Source organism: Limulus polyphemus, unplaced genomic scaffold, assembly GCF_000517525.1.
Source record: "Limulus polyphemus unplaced genomic scaffold, Limulus_polyphemus-2.1.2 Scaffold4490, whole genome shotgun sequence".
Taxonomy (NCBI): domain Eukaryota; kingdom Metazoa; phylum Arthropoda; class Merostomata; order Xiphosura; family Limulidae; genus Limulus; species Limulus polyphemus.
In genome coordinates, this window is record NW_013670100.1 from 43207 (window position 1) to 66042 (window position 22836).

A 22836-nucleotide genomic window follows, 5' to 3' on the forward strand; every position below is an offset into this window, starting at 1 on the left:
GAGTTTCTAATTCATAAGAAACTATAGACTTAGTATTTTGACTTCACATACATCTAATTTGAACCAGTGCTGCATTCAACATACCACGAGGCACACAAAAATTTATCTGTTTTTTTTAATATTTACTTTTAAATTAACAAATTGAGTAATGTATAGTTCTAAAATTTGAATTATGATCTACAGTTTGATACCAAACTTACTGACATAAATTCATGAAATAGTATTTCAATAAATTTTGAATAGGAGTCAACAAACAACATGACATGGCCTTTCACCTGTGACCCATCTCGAAAGGGTTAACTAAGTTGAAATAAACAGACTCCATCAGTTAAAACAGGGTTTGTGGCATCAGCTTTAATATTGCTGACCTTTTAGCTCTTTTCTTAGCTGTTCTTTCTTCTGCCTTCCTTCGATTTTCTTCTACCTTTTGATGGTACTTTTCTTGTAAAACTTCCTATAAATTTTACATAATAATTATTTGAACAAAGATAAAATGATAGTCTACACTCAGTTATGCATATAAAGATCAATACATTAACTTGAAACATTAACTGATTGCTGCTTTAAAGATGTTGAATAAGTTTCACAAAATTTTTTCATATATTTAAATTTACTTATATGAAATGAGACAGAATGAACTGAAAAGAAAAAAAAACATTCTAAATTTCATGGGTATTTTACTACCTTTTAATAAAATAAAACTCCAGATTTTGTAGTATAGATGAGCTGTGGGAATGATTAAATAATTAATAATTCTTAAAATTCTTTCCTATTACTGTTTTCAGCAAATAGATTAGTTAAAACAAGTAGAACATCTAACAATGCAACAGCTCCATTTTTATGTATTGTTAATCCATATGTAAAACATTCACTGCATTAAGAACACAGGAAAAGTACTTTTAAATAAATATATATGTATTTAAAAATAAGATATGCAAATGTTTGAAAGTTAACATTTTCCTAAATTGAAAATGTATATCAATAATATTTACCCCCTTGACCAACAACTCTCTGATAGCCCTGCAACGAAGGTCCACACTGTGAGGATCTATTGGAGGTGGAAATACTACAGGTTGGGGGAAAACTGTGGAGGAGATGTGAAGTGAATGACCAACCCAGATGCAAGAACCTGGAGTACCCATGGATCTGTGGTAAAGGAATTCCACATGTCCAGAAAATGTTATCAAGCCCCCACCATCATAGGGTAGTCACTGATGTCACTGATAACAGTCTGCTTGGGTGGAGGAGCCTCTTTATAAGGACAAAATCTATTCTGGGTACCAATAGATCAAGGAGCTGAAGCCAGGGGTTGGAGTGCAAAATGAGCAGTAGCGCCTTGTCTCCCAGTAGGAGCCAAAGAAAGTCGAGAGGCTAAAGACGACAAGAAAGAATGTAAATGGGAACACCCACAAACATCAAGGAACGAATAAAGGGAGCCTCACGTAACTCATGGAGGGTGGCAGCTGGTAGACAAACACCCTCTAACAAGGCATCTCTACCCAATAAGTCCCAACAACATACAAGCTAGGAAACCAAAGAAAGAGCAGAAGCTGACAATCTTACTAAGGTAGATATCAGCAAAGGCCCTAAATCATCATCAAATTGATGTGGGGATCACCAAGAGGCTTCTGATAAAATCTGGAGAGAAGATAAATATTGCAGAACTGTAGTGAGGGTCAGATGAATCCTAGAAAATTGTGATCTGTTCAAATTGATCACAGGCTCCAGTCTGGAACCACACATTTTCAAAAGTGGATCAAGTCTTTGTGAATCTAAATATACTTCCTACTGGCAGTGATGAGCCAAAGCATGTAGTTCTAACAAACATGGTGAGCAAGGCATAGTTATTCCTTCATGTATCTGAGTGGTAAACTTCCCCGCATGAACAGCAATATCAGATTATGGAGGAAAATCTAAGTATTTGCCCTCAGACCTTTCCACCATCAAGGAACGAGTAGAATCAAAAGCTACTTAGGAAAGCCCCAGAACCTCACACACCCAATTAACTGAAGAAAAGGAACATGAGGTGGCTGATCCAAATTGGCCTCATGAGAAGCCAACCAGTAAATGAAGGCACAGGAAAAAGCGAGTCTAAATTCTGTCCAGAATGTCCTGGATCATCGACAAAAGCAGTTTCAGAACCTCCCAGAGAAACATCCCCATTCCTAATATACGTCTCCATCTCACTACGAATCAGATCATGGAAAGCATCAACTGAGAGTGACCCCCGATGACTGAGAGATGCTAGATAACAGAGGTGGAATAGGGGAGGTTTCATTAGCCTCCATGTCAGAAAGAGTAACCCGGGAATTCGTGCCTGCAAACGAAGATATTTTTTATATATATTTATTTATTATTCATATTATTGAACGTAAATCAACTAGGTGATATGAAAATTGCAACCAAGGGCTTTAAAAAATACAGTACTTCTTTACAGAAACCCATTCCCAAATGCTTTGTTGAGAAAAAGTGATAACCTTATCTGAATGAAGTGCTTATATATATAGTACCAGGATAGGGGGCACATTGACGTAGGTGGAAAGTATCACGAGATAACTATTGCCAAGGGCAACTGAGTGGGGTATAAAAGACTGGAGCAATGAGAAAAAATTAGACCAATGCATAGATGGGAAAAGAAAGAAACACTGGCAGTCAAGTAATAGCTATAAGTTGGTGCAGAGGTATGTATGTTTTGGAACTAAGTAATCTAGTGGTGCTGTTTTTTTTTATATTCAAAATACAGAGAAATCAAAACTGAATATAAATTATTGCCCAGATGCCTATGACAAGTGAAAGCCTGATTTGGACACTTATTCTGTGTTTCAACATAAAACAAACAATAAAACATCAAAAATCCCCAGTACCATGCATATGCTTATGTAAATCAATTTATGACATTCAGGTATTTGGTATAATTGTGATTATTGACTATTGTTTTTACAAACATGTAATTCTTTGTGACTGTAAAAAATATATTTGTTTTAAAGTAATTTATTAAATGATTGAAATGTTAATTCAATGTAGATGGATTAAAATATCTCCCCATTTGCTTTGTTTCATCGGAAACAGAAAGTCTTAAAATTCTACACTGTTTTTACAACTTTTATTTAAATTAAAATATGATATTTCTAACTTGCCCAGTTGTCAGCAAAGTTACTTGAAAAAGTTACATAAAATGAAATTATTTAGTTGCCAACCAAAAAGTTCTTAGATATTGTAACAGCAAATATAACTAAGAAATTAAGGCTACAGAGTTGAGTAGGAAAACTGATATGTGCAGAAATTAATAGATGTTGAACAACTTTTATATCTTACAATCATAAAATGAAGAAAAAATTCAAATTTAATTTGTAAAACCCAATATTTAGCACACTTTACAACATAGATCCTTTTCATCAGACAACACAAGTGTGATATTCATAATTGCTATTAACTGCAACAGAATGTTCTTAATGATATCATTTTCATGCATAAAACCACTAACAGTTTCTAACAGTCATTAAGTACAACAATTGTAGAAATTAGGAAAACTTTTCATAGTTAATATACTTATGCAGAGAACCATAGTTTACATTACTATTACAGCTGAGGTCTATGGAAGTGCAAAATTATTGTTTATATACAACCAAGATTCATTCTGTATACATCATCAACTATCTAATAATCAACAAATTAAGAAGGTCTACAACTAACCTCCCCAGCTTTTTCTTCAATAAATTTTTGCCGTGTATATTCTTTACGTCTAAGATGTCTGTATACATGAAACTCACCACTCCCAGCTCCAGCACTAGAACCTAGAAAGTAGAAGTGACATTTTAAATTTCTTACAATTTAGACATGTTTTAATATCAATACAAAATATAATCGGTAAAATGTTTTACTTTACTAGAATACACTACTGTAAACTGGAGCATTTCTCAACAGCCTAAGCTACATATTGTCAATAAAGAAGAGGTGGAGTCATATTTCATTCTTATTTCTAAAGTGTATTCTGAGTTCAAAAATGAAGTTGCTGTTTTTTCTAGGAACTATAAATGATCAACATATCCAACATGACCTATGATATAAATTAGGAAACAAAACAGTTACGTTACATCAATGTTCACATAATTAATGTTTGAAATACTATAGTGTATAAAGAAAGTAATACAAGGTGCTTGAAGTGAAAAAGTATATATTTTTACAAATATTGCACTTAAGGAAAATACATTATATAAGAATTTTTTTATAATGTGTTTATAATATATATATATAAAATAGATAGATATAATTTACAAAAAATAACCTTTACATCATTTTTAGATATCCCATAAAAAAAAAAAAGGAGCAGAAAAATAGAGAGCTTAGTACCAATATAAACCACATACACTTCTCAGTATCTACATTTAGCTTTTCATTATCTGGAAATCCATAAAGCTCTATTGTTCACTTTTAATGAACAGATCCAATACAATAAAAAATGCCAAAAAATTCTGGTTCAAAGGATGAAAGGAGACATGAAAATGACAAACCATTTCATCACTCATAGAAGAATAAACTAGTCAAATGAGGTGAAAAACTAACTGGTCAAAGAGGAAGAAGTTACTAGAAGAAAAAGATTTCCATGGTGGAAAAAATGTTGGCAACTGCTTTGAAACAAGGCAGTATGAGTGAGATGACGATGAACAGCCTGTACAGGACAAAGGAGAGGATAATACAGGGAAGAAAAGGGATGTAATTGGAAAACAAATCTGACCAACTTCCCAAGCAGCCCAACATTGTGAGAGAAAGGGGTGACCAGGGAAATAATATTAACATGACCCTGTGGTAAGGAGTGTGAGAGGTGTGCAAAGCAAAAATGGCAGAGAGATGGCTCCTGCATGTGAGAAGAAGAAAGATGGTACAATATGGTGGCCAAGAGTTCAAATGGGAGACACATGAGAGTCTAGAGAACTAAACAGAGTTTCCAGTCCAGAAAAGTACCAAACAAAATAGACAACAGATTAAAAAGGCTCAACAGAGATTTTTAAGAACCAGAGAAAGAAAAGGAGAATGGCTGGGGGATGGACAAAATGTCAAGTACAATACAATCCTGTAAAGAGCAATAATACAAATGGAAAGAAGTTGAAGAGGAAAAATAGCCATATAAAAAGAGACTGAGCCAATGAAGACTTGGAGCTATAGGACCTGGGACTGGAGATAAAAAAAAGTTAAGGAAAGTCAGAAAGCCAATGATGAAAGAAATCCACTCTGTGGAAGGATCCATGTAAGTAAGGTAATCATCCAGCTTTACTCTGAAAAGTGAACCAATCATGCAAACTTTTGTGTGATGTAGAATTATGTAAAGTTCACAAAAACTTTTAATGCCAACTGTTTCAGCTTACATGTTGATATGTGTTAATCAACTGGTGGTCACAGATCAGAAATTAAAAAAATATGTAAATTTGGACTTCCTTTATAGTACTTAGTTACTTGCTGGAAATTAAAGTGTTGTAGTATATAGATAAATACATATTTGGATCATCAAAACAAACCTTAACAATTACAACAAAAATGTTGCATATATTAAAATGTGGGATATCTTATATGCAGCATTTCTGTTTTGTTATTAAGGCTTGATTTCATAATTAAAATGTTTTTTTTCATCACAGACTTGGTCCTATCTTTTTTAATGCAGTCCTTCCTTTTGATTTTAATATTTACTTAACTGCTGAAATAATAGTTTTACATACACACACACAGACATATATATGAAAAACTCACTAAAACCTCCAAGATGCAACATGATGTCAACATGACATTTGAGAATTATGAAGTACTGTGTAACTATACACATTTTTATACTTTATGTACTTGAAGATTTCAGTTATCTTGAAATCTTCATAAAAAACAAACCAACAATCTGACAAAATGTGGAATGATATATTCTGCATCAGGAATACTAATGTAGTATTTGTTCAAGGAAAAGAGAAGAAAAACAGAGTGATAACCAGAATATCCATGCTAGATATTCTTGTCTTTTTATGTTAAGCTTATAATGCATAGTACCAAGATTATTACTTATAAAAATTGAAAATATTCAAGAAAAGAAAATGAACACAAAATATATTACCCTACAATGCTTTCTTCTGGTATATTCTTAGATGTACACATTTAATTTTTATACCATTTAACCCTTTGGATACGCGTGGGTTAAAGTACACGTCATGATCTTTCTTCAAGTTGCATTCAAAATTTAATCAAGCTAGTTTATTATAAACGTATGTTGACAAACTTATCATCAAAACAGTTTATAACTCAAATTCTTATATCACCTATGTTTAATTTCCCAATTTCAAATGGAAGAATTGAAATAAATTCTCAATCTTGATTTTTCTATGTCATATGATGCAATTATGCTCCAAACTCCACATTTTCTTTCAACCTTTATATGATTTTTTGAATATGCAACTAAATTACAGAAACATATTATAGATATCAACAAGTAATAATATAAACTTAAAACCTCCAATCTTCTTGCTTTACTGAGATATAAACAAAAATGTCAAATCCACATGACATGCCCCTTCTGCATCACAAAAACATTAGTAGTTCTCTATGATATTGCTACTGGATTATTTATAATAAAAAGAAAAAACATATTTTACAGATTCTTATACAGATTATTTTGTTCTGGTGCTCATTAGCTATTTAGCCTCAGTTTCATTGTTTGCTTTGAGCAGCAACTGGAATTATTTTAACCTATTTATGGTTTAATTAGAAAGTAAGTATTAAATTTCTTGTTTTCTTGTATGTATATTTTCTATTTCTAAAGTAACTAAAACATACAAAATTAGAAACTTAACCCTATGACTACCAGCTACTACCAGCTACTACCAGCACCATTTTTAAATTCCTTTGCATGTATAGTACTGCATTACATTCAAAAGTTAATTAAACAATTTTACTATCAACATACATCAATAAAAGTAACATTATAAGGTACATTATAATTTGAATTTTCATGTTAGCTTAGTTTTAATTACTTTGTTTCAAATGAAAGCTTTCAAAAAATATTTAATCTACAGTTTTCATGTCACGTAATCCACGTGCTTTGAATTCAAAATCTTGACTTTAGCTGCCACATGAGCTGGCAATGTACAGGAGTTTCTTCTACATGTGTTTGACCTAATTGATATGCAATATCCATAGTCCTACAACTGTATTCACTGGGAAAGAAAAATAAATTTTTCCCACCCTTTATGGTTTCCATGCCCACCTTCTATACTTTTGCCTTGAGATCTACAATATACATGTAGTTAGTTGACACAAGTGTATATAGTCATTAAAAAGAGCTCAGTTTACACGATACTCTACCAATGGTTAATTTGAAATTGTGCACAGTTTCCTTAAGATGTACATGTGACTGCCATTTATATTGCTGTATGCTTGATCGACCATAGCACATACAGTGGTTTTTTTACCTAAATATGCTAAAGTTAAAAAGACAGTTATATTGTATTTAGGTCTTACTTTTATATTTTAGTTAATTATGTTTTATGTGTGTTTTAAATATCATATTTGAATGGTTTAAAGATATCTATGAGTTTAACATAAAGCTGTCCCACTGTGATAAATGGTCTTTGCATAATCTGAGTATGTAAAGTAAAAATATTAAATGAAAGCAGATATGAAAGGCTAATTAGTAATACTATTTTATGCTGTCATAATAAATAGATGTAATTTTCTATTACAATATTCAGTAATTCTAGAAAAACAAAATAGTAAATCAAGACTCATTTGATATTTTTTCAACTTTTCATTTTACTCTACACTGCAAATTTCACTACAAGTAGTGTTACATTAGAGAAAATAAAATATACAATATAAAGTTCTACTGAAAAAACTTGATATTTAATTTGAAGGTTCTACAGACTATGCAAACTAAATAAGATGAAAAGAAGTATTTTTATCCTTAGCTCAAAAATCACCTTGCACTCAGGCTGACCTAGTAAAAGCTTTGTAAATTCAGAGTATAAATACTCTGTACTGTTTAGACTTGTACTGTTTAGTAAAAACTTTCAAAATTTTGAGAAAATACACCAAGTACATTCAAAAGTTAGCATGTAAAGTTTTATGGTTACAAGGTTGTTGAAAATGATCGAGACTGTATCTATAGAATTAGTTTTTATTTCATGTAAAAAGTTCAATCAACAATTGAAACTGTAGGAAATCTTTGAAAAATTAGCATTCTCTTGTACCCAGATAACTCATTCTTGAAACAATCTGCATATATAGTAGACTTTCTTTACTTGAAACTATCTGCATCTATAGTAGACTTTCTTTACTTGAAACTATCTGCAGCTATAGTAGACTTTCTTTACTTGAAACTATCTGCATGTATAGTAGACTTTCTTTACTTGAAACTATCTGCATGTATAGTAGACTTTCTTTACTTGAAACTATCTGCATGTATAGTAGACTTTCTTTACTTGAAACTAGAAAGTCTACTATACATGCAGATTTACTTCTACAATTATACATGTTTACTTTTAGCAAGGATAACGTTTGCACACACTCACCCAAACATGAAATATTAGCCATGCTTTTAAAACTCTGTTATCTAAGATGCAAAGGTTAATATTTTCCATCATTGAAAATATATTCCCAATAGATATTTACTTCCTCTCACAAAATAGTTTTCCTCTCTATGTTTATATTTTTGCTTGTTACTAGTCTTTACTCTCCCATCTACTTCCATGATTTTCCATATGGTATAGTTGCATTGTAGCATGCAAGTAAGCATGTGACAACCCTCCAATAGGAGTGAGACACACGCTCCTAGCACAGCTGGCTCAATGTATGCAGTAAAACCCAATCTTCACTACGAGATGGAGCACAAACACATCAGATGTGGGGAGGATGGGTGCGAAGTGTGAAAAGAGGTATCTATCAGAAATATATTTTCAGCATAAAAAATATTAACTTCCAATATGATATCTTACCTCCTCTCACAAAATAACTAGAATCCCACACTGACCAGGTGGAGGGACCAGCATAAAAGTTAAATATAAGAGTCCCTTTCAGATAGCATTGGAAGAGTACCCAAAGAATGTGCCATCTCAACGTAAAGGAAACACAATCATAGGAGACTGCACCACATCTAAACTAGGTTGCACTTGATGAATGAATGTGTTGCAAAATTAGCAGAAAAAAGGCACATCTGAAAAGAACAAAAAAGTATCTTCGGTGTAGAGTGGATAGGACACGTTGGACTGTAAGTGGGAGGTCAACTGCAGTCCAAAATCAGCAGCACTGAGATTGGATCAATCAGGCCATGGTAGGAAGAGGGTCTTCTACCATTCACCTCAGAATCAAAAACCAGAAGGGAAGAAGTACTCCCATTCCAAGAACCCAAGTCATCAGGTTTGCATATCCAACATGACCAACACCTGTGCACCCAACATCCAGATGATGGTAGGAAGGTGGAAATGCAACATGGTGAGTCAACTCAAGTCCAACATCACGTGGCATTGGGAATGTATTATTTAGTCTGCAGTAGAAGGAGGGTCCCAGTCCACTCACAACTGAGGACTTATGTTGACAGGTGTGGCTCCAACCAACACCAGTCGCCCAAAAACTAACATAGAGGTGGCAGTATGAAGGAGGGTTCCCAGTCAGAGTGGTGAACTGCATATTAGAATGTGATGGAAATATTCAGTACACACCATACTGAGTGGAATTGAGCACACACAGGAGGAAGCCTCCATGGTCCACCACCCCAACAACTAGGAGTCTGTAGGTGATAAGGACTCTATACTCCACTAGAAAGAGAGGGGTGAAAAATGCTTTTAAGAGTTTAAAGGAATGCAGCACTATAGAAAGTGCAATGGGTGATGAGATGTCCTATTTTGAAAAGCAGACCATACCCAATTTATACAATCAAGTAAACAGCAGGGATGGGCAGTAATCCCCTTCTGCTTTACTCCTGTTAGTCCATGAGTAGACAGTCCAAGACAAACATATTTAGGATGCAAGACAATGCAAGGATGAACCTACAAGCGGTCTTGCTAAACACCTCATCTCAACAGTGAGCATTAGCAACTTCATTGGTTGTAAAGTGTGAATTATGAGTGTGAATGATTATACCTGGACAGGCACTACTCGCCAAAAGAAGTGAACCGAAGGGAGAGTCCACTTGAAAAGAAGCAGTCTGACCCCTACTGGACCGGATCCTATGGGATAGTCACCAATACCATTGTCAACATGCAGGCCAGCAGTGAAAAAGAGTATACTATGAAAGAGCAACCTGTGAGGAAGGAACAGGTAAGGGAGAATAAGGAGAGAGCATTATAAAGGGGCAGGAGCTGGGGAAAGTTGCAACAAATGTGTGACCAGGTAGGGGAGAGAAGTATGTAAACAGGCAGATTCCACACTTAACTCCAGTGAGTCAGGAAGATCCCCAAAAACAGTTTGCTGTAAAAAGGGGGCCATGCGTAGATCTTTAAAAGATGTAGGGTGGAGATGCACGAAGTTAAAAGAGCCTCCCTACCTAAAAGGTCTCAACAACAAAGGAGCAATGTGTGGAGGGAAAGGGCAGAAGGAGGACAAGTATACCAACAACGACAGGAAGAGGGAACAGGTACCTATAAATAGGAGAGGTGATGAGTCATAGGACACTGGAGAGAAAGACAAAACATAAAATACCTGTGATACTAACTCCAGAAAAGGAGAAGAAGGTCATGGTGCATCCACGGTCTGAAAATGAGACTGCACAGCAAAGAAAAGGGGAGGTATAAGGCTGTCCAAATCCACATCATCCTGCTTCAGAAGAGAAGAAGTGATGTTCAAGAGACATCATGGCCTACATGAAGGAAGCCATCTCCCAGCAGACAAGGGCCAAAACTTCCTTAGCCAATACCATCAAACCTGAAGCCATCATGATAGTGTCTGAAGCAGTAGTGGTTGCAAGTTGAAACCGTGAATCCCTGTGAATTTGTCTGAGTGTAATAACACTCTACAGAAAATAGATGAAGTTAAATCAATGTGAACCAGTTATGAAACTACACAAAAAAGATGGTAAATGAAATGAAAAAAAAATTAAATTAAAAAAAAAGTTTTTGAAGTTTGAAAATGAAGGCAAAGTCAGAAATTTAAAAGGCAATTGAACATCACATTAAACGAATGGTGAGCGAGATGTCTGATCACTGTCGTGCCAATTCGAGAAGTGAGGATTGGGTTCTACTGCATAGAGGGAGTCAGCTGCACAAAGAGGGTGTGTTTCACTCCTATTGGTGGATGATTGTCCCATTTTTATTTGCAAGATACAATGCAGCTATATCACATGGAGGTAGGTAGAAGCATAGAGGCTAGTGCCAAGCAAAAAGTTGAACATATAGAAGGCAGTGCAAGTCGAGGAAAACAATTTTGTGAGCGGAGGTAAGATATCACATCGGAAATTACCAGTTTTATATGAAGGACTGATCGATCTTAATAATGATTTACTATATATAAAATTGTTTTCAATTTAGTTACATTAACTAGAAAATGTTAACAGCTACTGGTAGCAACTATTGAATCAAACAGCATGAATAAAAAGCCTTCGTGGATTTAGTTCATGTGTTTGTATTACAAACAGGCCAATTTAAACTATGTGTAAATAGGAGTACAAATATTTATTACCATAATGTTAACAAACAAATTTCTATACTACACCTCTAGCAGAACAGAAGCATTTCATCACACAAAAATGTCCTCATTAGTAATAATTTTAGGTGTAAGTTAGCACATCAGTATAAAGTTTCATAACACTACAGTGAGTAACTTATTTCATGTTTAATCAGTTTCTCCGTCAATGATGTCACAAAATTCATATGCAATTAAAATACTCTAGCAATAAAACATTATGTCACTTACCCATAACATTTCTTACAAATTCAGGAGGTTCTAGAACTTTCTTATCCTTTCGTCTCTCTGGTATGATAACTGGCTTCTCCTAAAAACATTAATGAAAATGTATAATTTTATTCCAAAAAGATCTGTTTTTAAGAAAGGTAAAAAACAGCATTTAAATTTAATAGAGTACTTGTTATTTGACTAATCATTTAGATTAAACATTCTGTGTGTGTGTTTTCATTCTATCAATTCATGGGTTTCTGCAGGGGGAGCAAAGGAGCACCTGGTAAATGAGAAACATAATTATTTCTTTATTCATTCAGCATATACATATATGAATTTACAAGTTTTTTATTCACAATTTTACATACTTATCACACTTAATTTTCATTTCTAATAAAAATCACCAGGTTTGTCAGCAGCTTTACTTAAACCTCTCCAGATACCTACCCTGTAGCTAAATATTGAAAACGTTGCTACATGGCAGCCTCTTGGATATTGGACATGGCAATTCTCACTCAGGTCATCAAAGAGACTGACGCTGTCTTACCAACATCCCCTAAACCCTGAATCAGTGTGATCAGGGTCAACATGTTGCCACCTGCCTGTAATACTGGCACCAGGTTATCAAAGAGACTGACGCAGTCTTGCAGACATCCCATGATATAGCGTGGTCGGAGTCAACCTGCTACCAGTATCATACATAGAATCACAAAGAAGTATCAACATCATAATCTATCTTACCAACATCTCCTAAGCCCTGAATCTGTGTGATCAGGGTCAACATGTTGCCACCTGCCTGTAATACCGGCAGCAAGTTATCAAAGAGACTGACGCAGTCTTGCAGACATCCCATGATAGAGCGTGGTCGGAGTCAACCTGCTACCAGTATCATATGTAGAATCACAAAGAAGTATCAATATCATAAGCACCAACATTTTGTCATGGGTAAGGTCATATGTAATAAGCTTGCTACCAGCAAGTTACTTCAGTTTTAGGTAACTTCTTACTGATAAGCTGTGGATTTACTTGGTTAGAAGACATCAGGTCATAAAGTACAAAACACTCAAGCTAATTCTGTAAAAGGTACTTAGATTTTCAAAACAATATTTTTCATTATGGTTATATTAAGAGGGGTATTTTCAACCTCAAACTACTTGGTGCATTCTTCTTAGGGGGGCCTGTTCACATTGATCAGTTACTGAAATTCGCATTTTCAGTTTCAAAATATATTAGCCTTAAATGTTGTTCTTACCAAACATACACAATAAATGCCATTGAAATATTGTACTTTATGTAACTTCAAGTTACTGTACGCATGTAAACAGATGTTTTATATCAGCTGAAATTACTCTATAGGGTTAAAAACCTAAAATAACAAACCAAAATTTACTATTATGAAGTATATGTAGCTGCAAATCTGCAGTATGGCTTAAATTAACCTTACAAATATGAAACCCACCAAATCTGACTATGGGATCTTGCCTATTCTCTTGACTGTAATGGCAAAACTTTGAAGGCAGATCCATCCTCCCTTGATTTTGACTTTGCACTCCATGGAAAAATTTCTGTAGGCACCCATGTCTATCACTGTTTTGCTGAATTTTGTTGAAAAGCCTTACTGGTTAATTTACTGTATGTTGCTTCTTACTATTTTCTTTTATAAATATCACATTTTTGTTTTCCCAAGACACAGAATTTGAAACAAGTCTTGTACTGTGATAATAGTTTTATATTATTTATATTTATAATAACTATACCGGTATCTTTTTTTGAGTAATATTTTTTAAAGCACTGATCCCTAAGAACACTATCCAAATGTTAAATATACGTGTACTGCATTTAAAATGAAAGTTTTTGGGTAACTGTATACCCATAATAATCTTATTCTCCTCTATCTCTAACATGTAACACATGTATGTTAAGTATATTGTTCTTTGGTACAGTGAAGATGCACTCAAAGTATTGCCTGAATTGTAGTTGTGTGCATTCTGTTTAGCACCAAGTTATTGATTTACTATAGTTTTGTTCATATAAAATCGTAAACTCAATCCCAAGAATTAAGTGTATGTAACTTATGTTATCCTGTACCTACTAGTAATCTCACAAGTCACATTTATACTTAATATATTTATAATATATATAATTAATGTCACAAACTACATCATTTAATCTATGTAGTGTCCTGAGGGTACATAGCCATTTTCAAACAAACTTTTCTATAATAAACTTTATTACCCTAAACAAACAGACAAAATATTTAAAAAACAATACTAATTTCTGCTACAGGCCTCCATCAGATATAGATTCATTGAATACATGTATTATTATTGTAAATAAAATAATTTTTCAAACATGAAAGAATACACCAGTTATGAACAACAATACTGATGGTAATAGAAAAAAACATCAGAACAATCTTAATGAGTACTTGTTCTAAAAGTCTTTCAAACAAATCAACTCTTTCAGGCAATTGTTATTTTTTGTGTGTGTTTGAAAAATGTTTGAGATAATTACTCCATCTATGAAGTTCTGATATTTTTTTCTTGTGGCCATGGAAAGCTACTAATCATATTTTCAGCTTGTTACAGGTTTCATACTATATTGTATATATGATACATTTTCATGCACAACAAGTAACTTAATTCTAAATTATCATACCTGAGACATCTATCATTAAATGAAAGATAGTTGGAAAATGTCTTTAAAAAACAAGACCAAAAAACTATAAAGAGAAAGGTTAATCTCATGTGAGAATAACTGAATAGTTGAATGTAATCACTTATTGAGCATGAACATTAATCAATTAGCTGATTTCACTAATCAACCATCTCAAGCATCTGATTCTTATAATTACCACCACAGGAATAGTGATAATAGAGGCACTTCACATTGGGACTAATTACAGAAAAGAAAAATATCTACAAACCTCAATCTCAACATACATACATCTATAGATACTAGATACCTCTCAGATACTCATCCAATCCTTTCTTAAACTCTTTCAATATTTCAGCTTCTATATACCTGAATGCAAGCTCTTCCAACTTAAAAAAGAGAAAGACTGTCATAATTAATTGTGTGGGATTTCCTTATCTTAAACTTATGTTCTCTTATTTTCCTAACTATAAAGTTTTTTATGAAAACATCATTAAAATTTGTATGTTCAAAACTCTTCAAAACCTAAAAAACAAGGATTTCTCCCTCAAGCCTTTCTTCTCTCCATTGAAGAGATCATGAGATTTTAACCTAACCACATACAACAACAACATCTTCAAAACTTCAACAATGTCTTATTATGATATTTAGAAAAGAATAAACTTTTATCCAAAATCCAAAATGCTTAATGTAAAAAGAGGCAAACAGCTGACCACTCAGTCAGACTAATGGAATCAATAATTCAAAGATTTAACAAAAATCACACCACTGTAGGTCTATTCTTAGATGTAAAGCAAGCATTTGACTCTGTTTGGCACCAAGGCCTGGGCTATAAACTTCTTCAGTTTAAATTCTTGCCCATAATCATAGGATGGATTTCCGGTTTTTTTTATCAGATAGAACAGCCAAAGTCAAAAATGTTGTATCTAACCCAGTCAAGTTATAAGGAGTACCCCAGGGTTCAATACTTAGTCCCCTTCTATATATTCTATTTGTAAATGACACCCCCTTCCCCAAATTAACTCTCACCCACATTTCCCAAGATGCAGACAACATTGCCTTCTGAAGCACCTTGCAAGAGTTCTTACTAGCCACATCTAAACTATTGAGTGAGATTTGAACACCATATTGGTTGTATTGAACACTACATGCCATGTGTTACACCAACCTGTTATGAAAATGGTAACAGCTAACATGTCACACATACACTATAACAATATTCAAAGAGTTCAAACCTCACTCAATAGCTACAAAAGGTTGGTGTAACACATGGCATGTAGTGTTCAATGCAACCAAAACTCAAGCCATTATTTTCAAGAGAAATATAATGCAGAAATGAAAGTCACTTCCCAAAGTGAAATTAAAACTGTACAACACTGATCTAAAATTTTCAAGGACAGCTAAATTCTTAGGTATTACATACAACAATAAACTAACCTGGTCAGACCACTGCAAGATAATTACAGCAAAACTTTACAGAATATTTCACTATCTGAGAAAGATAGGAGGAATAGTCAAAGGCTGCCGAGCCAATAAAATCATGTCTATCTACAAAGCATTCATATGCCTGATAATAGAATATGGTCACATAGTAACAGCTAACATGTCACACATATAATATAACAATATTCAAAGAGCTCAAAATCATGCTATCGGAAGAGCATTCCAGCTTACGAATACATTCCCACTGAATATCTAGAAAAGTCAGTAAAATACCAAATATCAGAAAAGGAATAACAACACTTACAACTAAATACTTTAAAAAATCAGCCAGTCGAACAGAGTTAACTAAGCAATTTCCATCACTAGCTGCCACCCCTGAATTTGGCAATTTTACACTTTGCCATTTAACAAAAATAAATGTGAATGTCTAACCATACATGACCTGATCATTTCACAGCAATTGATACTGGTTGGGTAGAATATTTGATGCTCTACCAGTGAAAGTGGGTTTTCTCAGGGTACACCCATTTCTCCACACATCTAAATCAAACAGGGCATTGAATCTATAGATCTCTGCCCCCCTGAAAATAGCCATTTATATTAAGAACTTAATAAACTAATAAGTAAAAACTAAATAAAAATGTAATTGATAGAGTAATTATAAAACTTAACATAACAGTTGAGCCAAAAATATGTGATTTTCTGGTAAACCAGAACTAATGTGCTTTCTTCAACTTCTCATCTACTGGTACCATCAGCTTACAGTCTATACCATCAACCCAGCCTGTCTAGGTGGACTCTGATGAAAGGGAGACAATTACTTAAAGTATGAGATACAACTGTGGTAATCCACAGAGTAACGCAAGTGAATCTATCACAGATTGTACAGTAAGAAACAAAGTAGACAAAAATAGTTTGTCTTGTCAATTGGATTCTAAAGTAATTGAATCAGCCTGAGTGGACTTTTGACAAGAGAATTACTTAAGAGTTTTAGATACAACTGTGATATCCTATAGTGTAAAGAATTTTGTACATATGTTTAACCTGTTTTGAATATATTATTTTAAAACAAGTGGATTGTGTGCTGTCCATTTATTGTTCAAATTTATTGCCAACAAGTCACAGACACCTACTGTAGAAGAATCCCATCCTAGCCCATGTACAAAACCTGACACCGATTGACCAACTAAAGAAAATGAGCCTGAGGTGGCTGATCAAAATTGGCTTCATGAGAAGCTGACCTAATAAATGAAGGTGTCAAAAATGAGAATATAAATTCTCTCCAAAATGTCCAGTATCGTCCGCCAAAGCAGCTTCAGAGCCCCAGGAGAAACATCACTGAATTTAATGTCTCTATCTCACTACAAATCAGATCTTGGACAGCCTCAACTGAGAGTGACCACTTCTATATAATGATTTCTATGTAGAGAACCTAGACTACCACTTCTATGTAGTGATTTCAATGTAGAGAACCTATACAACCACTTCTATGTAATGATTTCTATGTAGAGAACCTAGACAACCACTTCTATGTAATGATTTCTATGTAGGGAACCTAGACAACCACTTCTATATAATGATTTCTATGCACAGAACCTAGACTACCACTTCTATGTAATGATTTCTATGTAGGGAACCTAGACAACCACTTCTATGTAGTGATTTCAACGTAGAGAACCTAGACAACCACTTCTATGTAGTGATTTAAATGTAGACAACCACTTCTATGTACAGAGCCTAGACTACCACTTCTATGTAATCGATTTCTAATGTAGGGAACCTAGACAACCACTTCTATGTAGTGATTTCAACGTAGAGAACCTAGACAACCACTTCTATGTACAGAACCTAGACTACCACTTCTATGTAATGATTTCTATGTAGGGAACCTAGACAACCACTTCTATGTAATGATTTCTATGTAGAGAACCTAGACAACCACTTTTATGTAATGATTTCTATGTACAGAGCCTAGACTACCACTTCTATATAATGATTTCTATGCACAGAACCTAGACTACCACTTCTATGTAGTGATTTCAACGTAGAGAACCTAGACAACCACTTCTATGTAGTGATTTAAATGTAGACAACCACTTCTATGTACAGAACCTAGACTACCACTTCTATGTAATAATTTCTATGCACAGAACCTAGACTACCACTTCTATGTAAAGAACCTAGACTACCACTTCTTTGTACAGAACCTAGTCTACCAGTTCTATGTAGTTATCATTTACTGTAATTGGCCCTATAAATGAACCCCTACACACTCATTTGCTCATGGGCCATCAGAGTAGAAATGGGAAGGGGTTCATGAGACAGTAACTTATTCTTTCTCAGAATGTAAACAGACAGAACTGTGGGCAGGCACTAAATTGTATGGTTCTCCTCATTGGACTTTGAATTAAATCTGAGAAGCGAAGTGCATGTATCACTTGTTCTCAATGTAAGTTTATTTAAGCATCTGTCATGAACTCCATAATTTCAGGATAGGCTAGACATGTAGACCTAAAATTTCAAAAAAACAAAACATACAGGCCAACCTCTATGTTATAAAAATAAAAGCTGTCTTAGTTGAAGATGACTCCTACCCTGCCAAAATTTACAATGTCACCTAGTCTAACCATTCTCAGATTTAAATATGAAAAAAAATGATTCATCAACACTATCAATTACCTTAATAATCTTAAACAACTCAATCAAATCCTCAGTAACTTCTTTTTTCATGAAAAAAAAAGGAGCCCAAGACTGAACACAACACTCCAGTTGTGACTTAATGAATGACCTTATAATCTCTTTAAATTTGTATTCAGTATTTCTGTAGATGCAACTTAAAATCCTATTTTCCATACCACTAGCAATAGTACAATGGCTTAAAAAACTGATCAGCCAGTGCACCAATTTCTTTTTGTTTTTACTTCCATAATAATTTTAAGGTTATTCCCATCAAAACTGTACTTATATTTCAAATTGTGATATCCCACATGCATTACTTTGCATTTATTACAATTGAAAGCCATCTGATATTTATTCACTACACAGTCTTAACTCATCAAATAATCCAAATTCTTTTGCATTACACTAGCATTCTCCTCAGAGCCAGCAACACCCAAAATGTTATCAGCAAATTTATGTAATCTATTGACCATTACTTCATCTATGTCATTGACGCAAGTCAAAAAGAGCAAAGGTCCTAACACTGAACCCTGACATTAATCCAATTTGACTGAACTCCATTTATGAGAACACCCTGCTTTCTTCCATCTAGCCAGTTTTCTATCCAGTGAGTGAACTTATTCCCCATACCTTTTTAACAAGCCTTTTATGTGGCCCCTTGTCAAATACTTTTTGAAAATCCAGATTCATCAAATTCACACCTGTACCCTCAACTATACAAGCAGTAACCTCTTCAAAGAATGTCAAAAGATTAGGCAAGATTTTCCCCAGTGAAACCATGCTGACTATCCAACAAAATTTTAAAATTTGTTAAATGACTTTATAAAGTATCTTATTAACAGACTTTCAAAACTTTTTCCCTCCATTAATGTAAGACTAATAGGCCTATGATTATTATGACAATTACTGGGATAAAGAGTAATAACATTAGCCAACCTCCTATCTTCTATCACCTGCCCACTATTCAAGGATTTAGAAGAAGTTACAGTAAGTGGCTCATATATAGAGACAGTAAACTTAAGCAAGTTTAAGAGAAAGCTTGATATCTATATGAATGATAAGAACTGGCTTTAATTTTTTTTAATACTTTTAGCTCAGTTTAGAGGATGGGATAACCAAGATGGATCAATAGGTCCCTCGTTGTCCATAAACATTATGCTATGTTAAAACCAGTGGGTAAATTATATACGGACCAGGAGCTTTATCATTTCTTAAAATTCCCAATTTTTTATTAAAAAGCTCAGAATTAAAGTGATTATCTAATTCCATCTTGTTTTAATCCAGTAACTGTTTAGGTTGTAGAATATTGTTTAAATCTTCCTTAGTAAAAACTGAAGAAGTAAATTAACTTAACAGTATCACTCCTCAAAAGTCTTACTCCCATCCTAAGATTTTGCTTATCTTTAATGTATTTAGAGAAATTATTACTATTCATTTTTTACAGTCAACCTTTTTTTTCACCAAGTTTTTCATTTCCTAATTTCCCATTTGACCAGCTCTTAATCTTCTATATTCCCCTAAATCTCCCATCATTGCTGTGAAATTAAACTTCATATTTATAATGATTTTATTTACATTTACTTTCTATATCCTTTGTGAGTAAACCTAGTATTTTACTTATAGCCACCCTTTTTTTCTATCTATAAGGAACATGCCTATCTTCAATTTTTCAAATTTATTTATTTTTCCACATTTGATCAGTATATCCAACTTATTCAGTTGCCCAAATTGCAGCATATAATTCTTATCTCATCTCTTCAAAATTTGCTTTTTTGAAATTTGGAACCAAAATCTAAATATTCCTTATCTCTATATGCAGCAAAACATCAAATCTAATTCACCAATGATCACTTGCACTCAGATGTTCCTCAATCTCTATCCTATCAACCATTTCTTTTTTAATAAATTTAAAATAGCACTGTTGTTATTCATTAACAGTTAAAAAAAAAATATGCAGCCCAATCTACCAGTATTACCCAATTCACTGCTAGTTATGGAGAATTCCATTCCTTAACAGTAACCATGGACAAAGACAAATGAAAACTAAGCTGCTTGTAAGTTGTAGTTGTGGAGTGTAAATGTATGGTGTCTTTTAGTTTCATTCACGACAACATATGACATGCAGATTTCCCCTAAACTGGTATAAGTTCATAACAATTAGTGAATCAATTGATAGCATGGCTTTATATTTACTTTTCTTTTTTATTATTTGTCTGATGAATAATCAAAGAGAATAAATTAGTATTAGTAGCACAAATGCTACACACCATTCTAACTAATCTATGTTCTAACTTCATATACTAATACTACACACACTGACTGTGGCAAGTAAAACTAAAGCCAGTAAAGTACAACTCAGAACACCATAAGTAAAATTACTATGATTAGTATTAGTAATATTAATAAAAATATTTGTATTATACTAACAGTAACACAAAGAGTTAATGCTTTAAGTATTACTATTTCTATTAGTTTTAGTATTAGTAATGATATTAGTTCCTAAAGATTCTCGTTAGCCATAGTGCACTACTAGTGGAACTACTTTATTATTTATATATTAGTTCTAAATAGTAATATTACTAGTAGTAGTAGCACTACAAGAGACGTAGTCGAGTATAACTTCTGAGATAGTGTGTAAATTTGACTACCGTTATTAATACATCTGTATTCTAGACGTACAAAATTTTGAATCAAGCGTTGAAGTTTAATCTTCTGAAGATCGGTGGCTGTCTTTGGAATAATGACAGGTTGCGAAGCATTCGACTTTTTGCCTAACTCTAAATTAGCTTCTGAATTATCGGTCGTCGCCATATTTTCTCATGGACATTCTCGAAAAATCTCGTGAAATCAAAGAATTTCCGCGAAAGTGTTTATGTTGTATGATTGTTTCGTTTCTAAAAATTTATCATATTTCAGCCTTTTTTCAAAATAAAACCTAAGTGCTACACTTTAGGAATTACACATGTTAGATAATAAATTATTCGTAAGAACTAACAATGTGATCGTTGACCTTTCGGTTCTTGAAGGTCACATCAGCTTTGCAAATACGAATAAAGAAACACCAACAACCTAAACACATAATGTTTAGAAATAGGTTAAATGGGTAACGCAAATAACTTTATTGCATTTTAATTTAAATGACAAAAGTACAACATTTCGACAGAGTTTTACACCTGATGATTGTAAAACGTTCTTGTAACATTGTACTATTTTATTAGGTCAACTTGTTAGAAAGTTTTCTGCGTTACCCATTCATGCCGTCTCCAACTTTATTAGTCTCAAAATGATTTCCTTATAATTATCAGGTTTTTAATATGGGCCGGATTCTACACATTACGTGTCTGTGATTTGTTGGCGATAATTTTCAACAATAAACAAACCTGCACACAGTCCACTTGTTTCAAAATAATATATTAAAACAAGTCAAACGTATATACAAATGTTCGTTACACTGTTGGTTATCGCAATTGTATCCATAGCTTTAAATAATTGTCTCCTTTTCGTCATCTTTCTTGAAACCTCTAAGTTTTGCTCATTATGTGAATATTTTTGCTAATAGAGGGATAGATATTCCTAGATTTTTCTGTCGCGTGTTAAAATATGTGCAGATTCAGAAAGTTAAGTTCAATCAGAAAAAAGTTAAGCTAGTGAAAGTGAAGTTAGTTTGCGTGATTGTTAGTTTAGCTGTAATGTGCAATATTCTAAAGTGAGTTTCACAGTTTAACTGAGATGAGGAGAGTAATTTGTCTGTCAAAGGGTCTTCTAAAGTAATTGAACCAACCTGGGTGGATTTTCACAGACATCTACTTTAAAAGAATCCCAGCCCATACCCAAAATCCTGACAGACAGAAAGACGTTCATGTCACCTATGACCACTCCTTTATTTTACAAAAAAATGACCAAGCTAAATGTTTTCTTCCACATTCATATACTCATCTGAAAAAGGGTGTTTAAGAACTTGACTATACGTGTGGTATACAGGTATGATATTCCGGCATACCATACATTTTCTTCCTGGTTTTAGTTATATAGCTTCTATGCAATTTGTGTATACACACACATGGTCCAGAAAACTACCAAAGTTGCCTTGTTCTAGTTGCTTTGTTTCTTTGTACCATATAATAGATAGTGTTGCGTCAGCGAGGTCACGTGACTAGTATCACGCCACTCCTTCTCTCGAACCTTCGGGAATTGTCGGGAGAT

General features: G+C 33.6%; 1 protein-coding gene across 2 annotated transcripts in view; it reads right to left on the minus strand.

Annotated features, from left to right (window-relative positions):
- LOC106471243 (PRKR-interacting protein 1 homolog) overlaps nt 1-21558 on the minus strand; it is a 31632-nt gene extending 10074 nt beyond the window's left edge. Inside the window, exons 1-4 of one of the 2 annotated variants that reach the window (XM_013931835.2) lie at nt 21313-21548; nt 11875-11953; nt 3694-3794; nt 369-454 (exon numbers count right to left, since the gene is read on the minus strand). In XM_013931835.2, the coding sequence (XP_013787289.1) occupies nt 369-454; nt 3694-3794; nt 11875-11953; nt 21313-21444 (398 nt within the window). In that variant the 5' untranslated portion in view covers nt 21445-21548. Of the gene's footprint in view, nt 1-368; nt 455-3693; nt 3795-11874; nt 11954-21312 lie in introns of both variants that reach the window. The other variant, XM_013931834.2, reaches the window with a different exon arrangement.
- Nucleotides 21559-22836: the final 1278 nt, after the last annotated feature.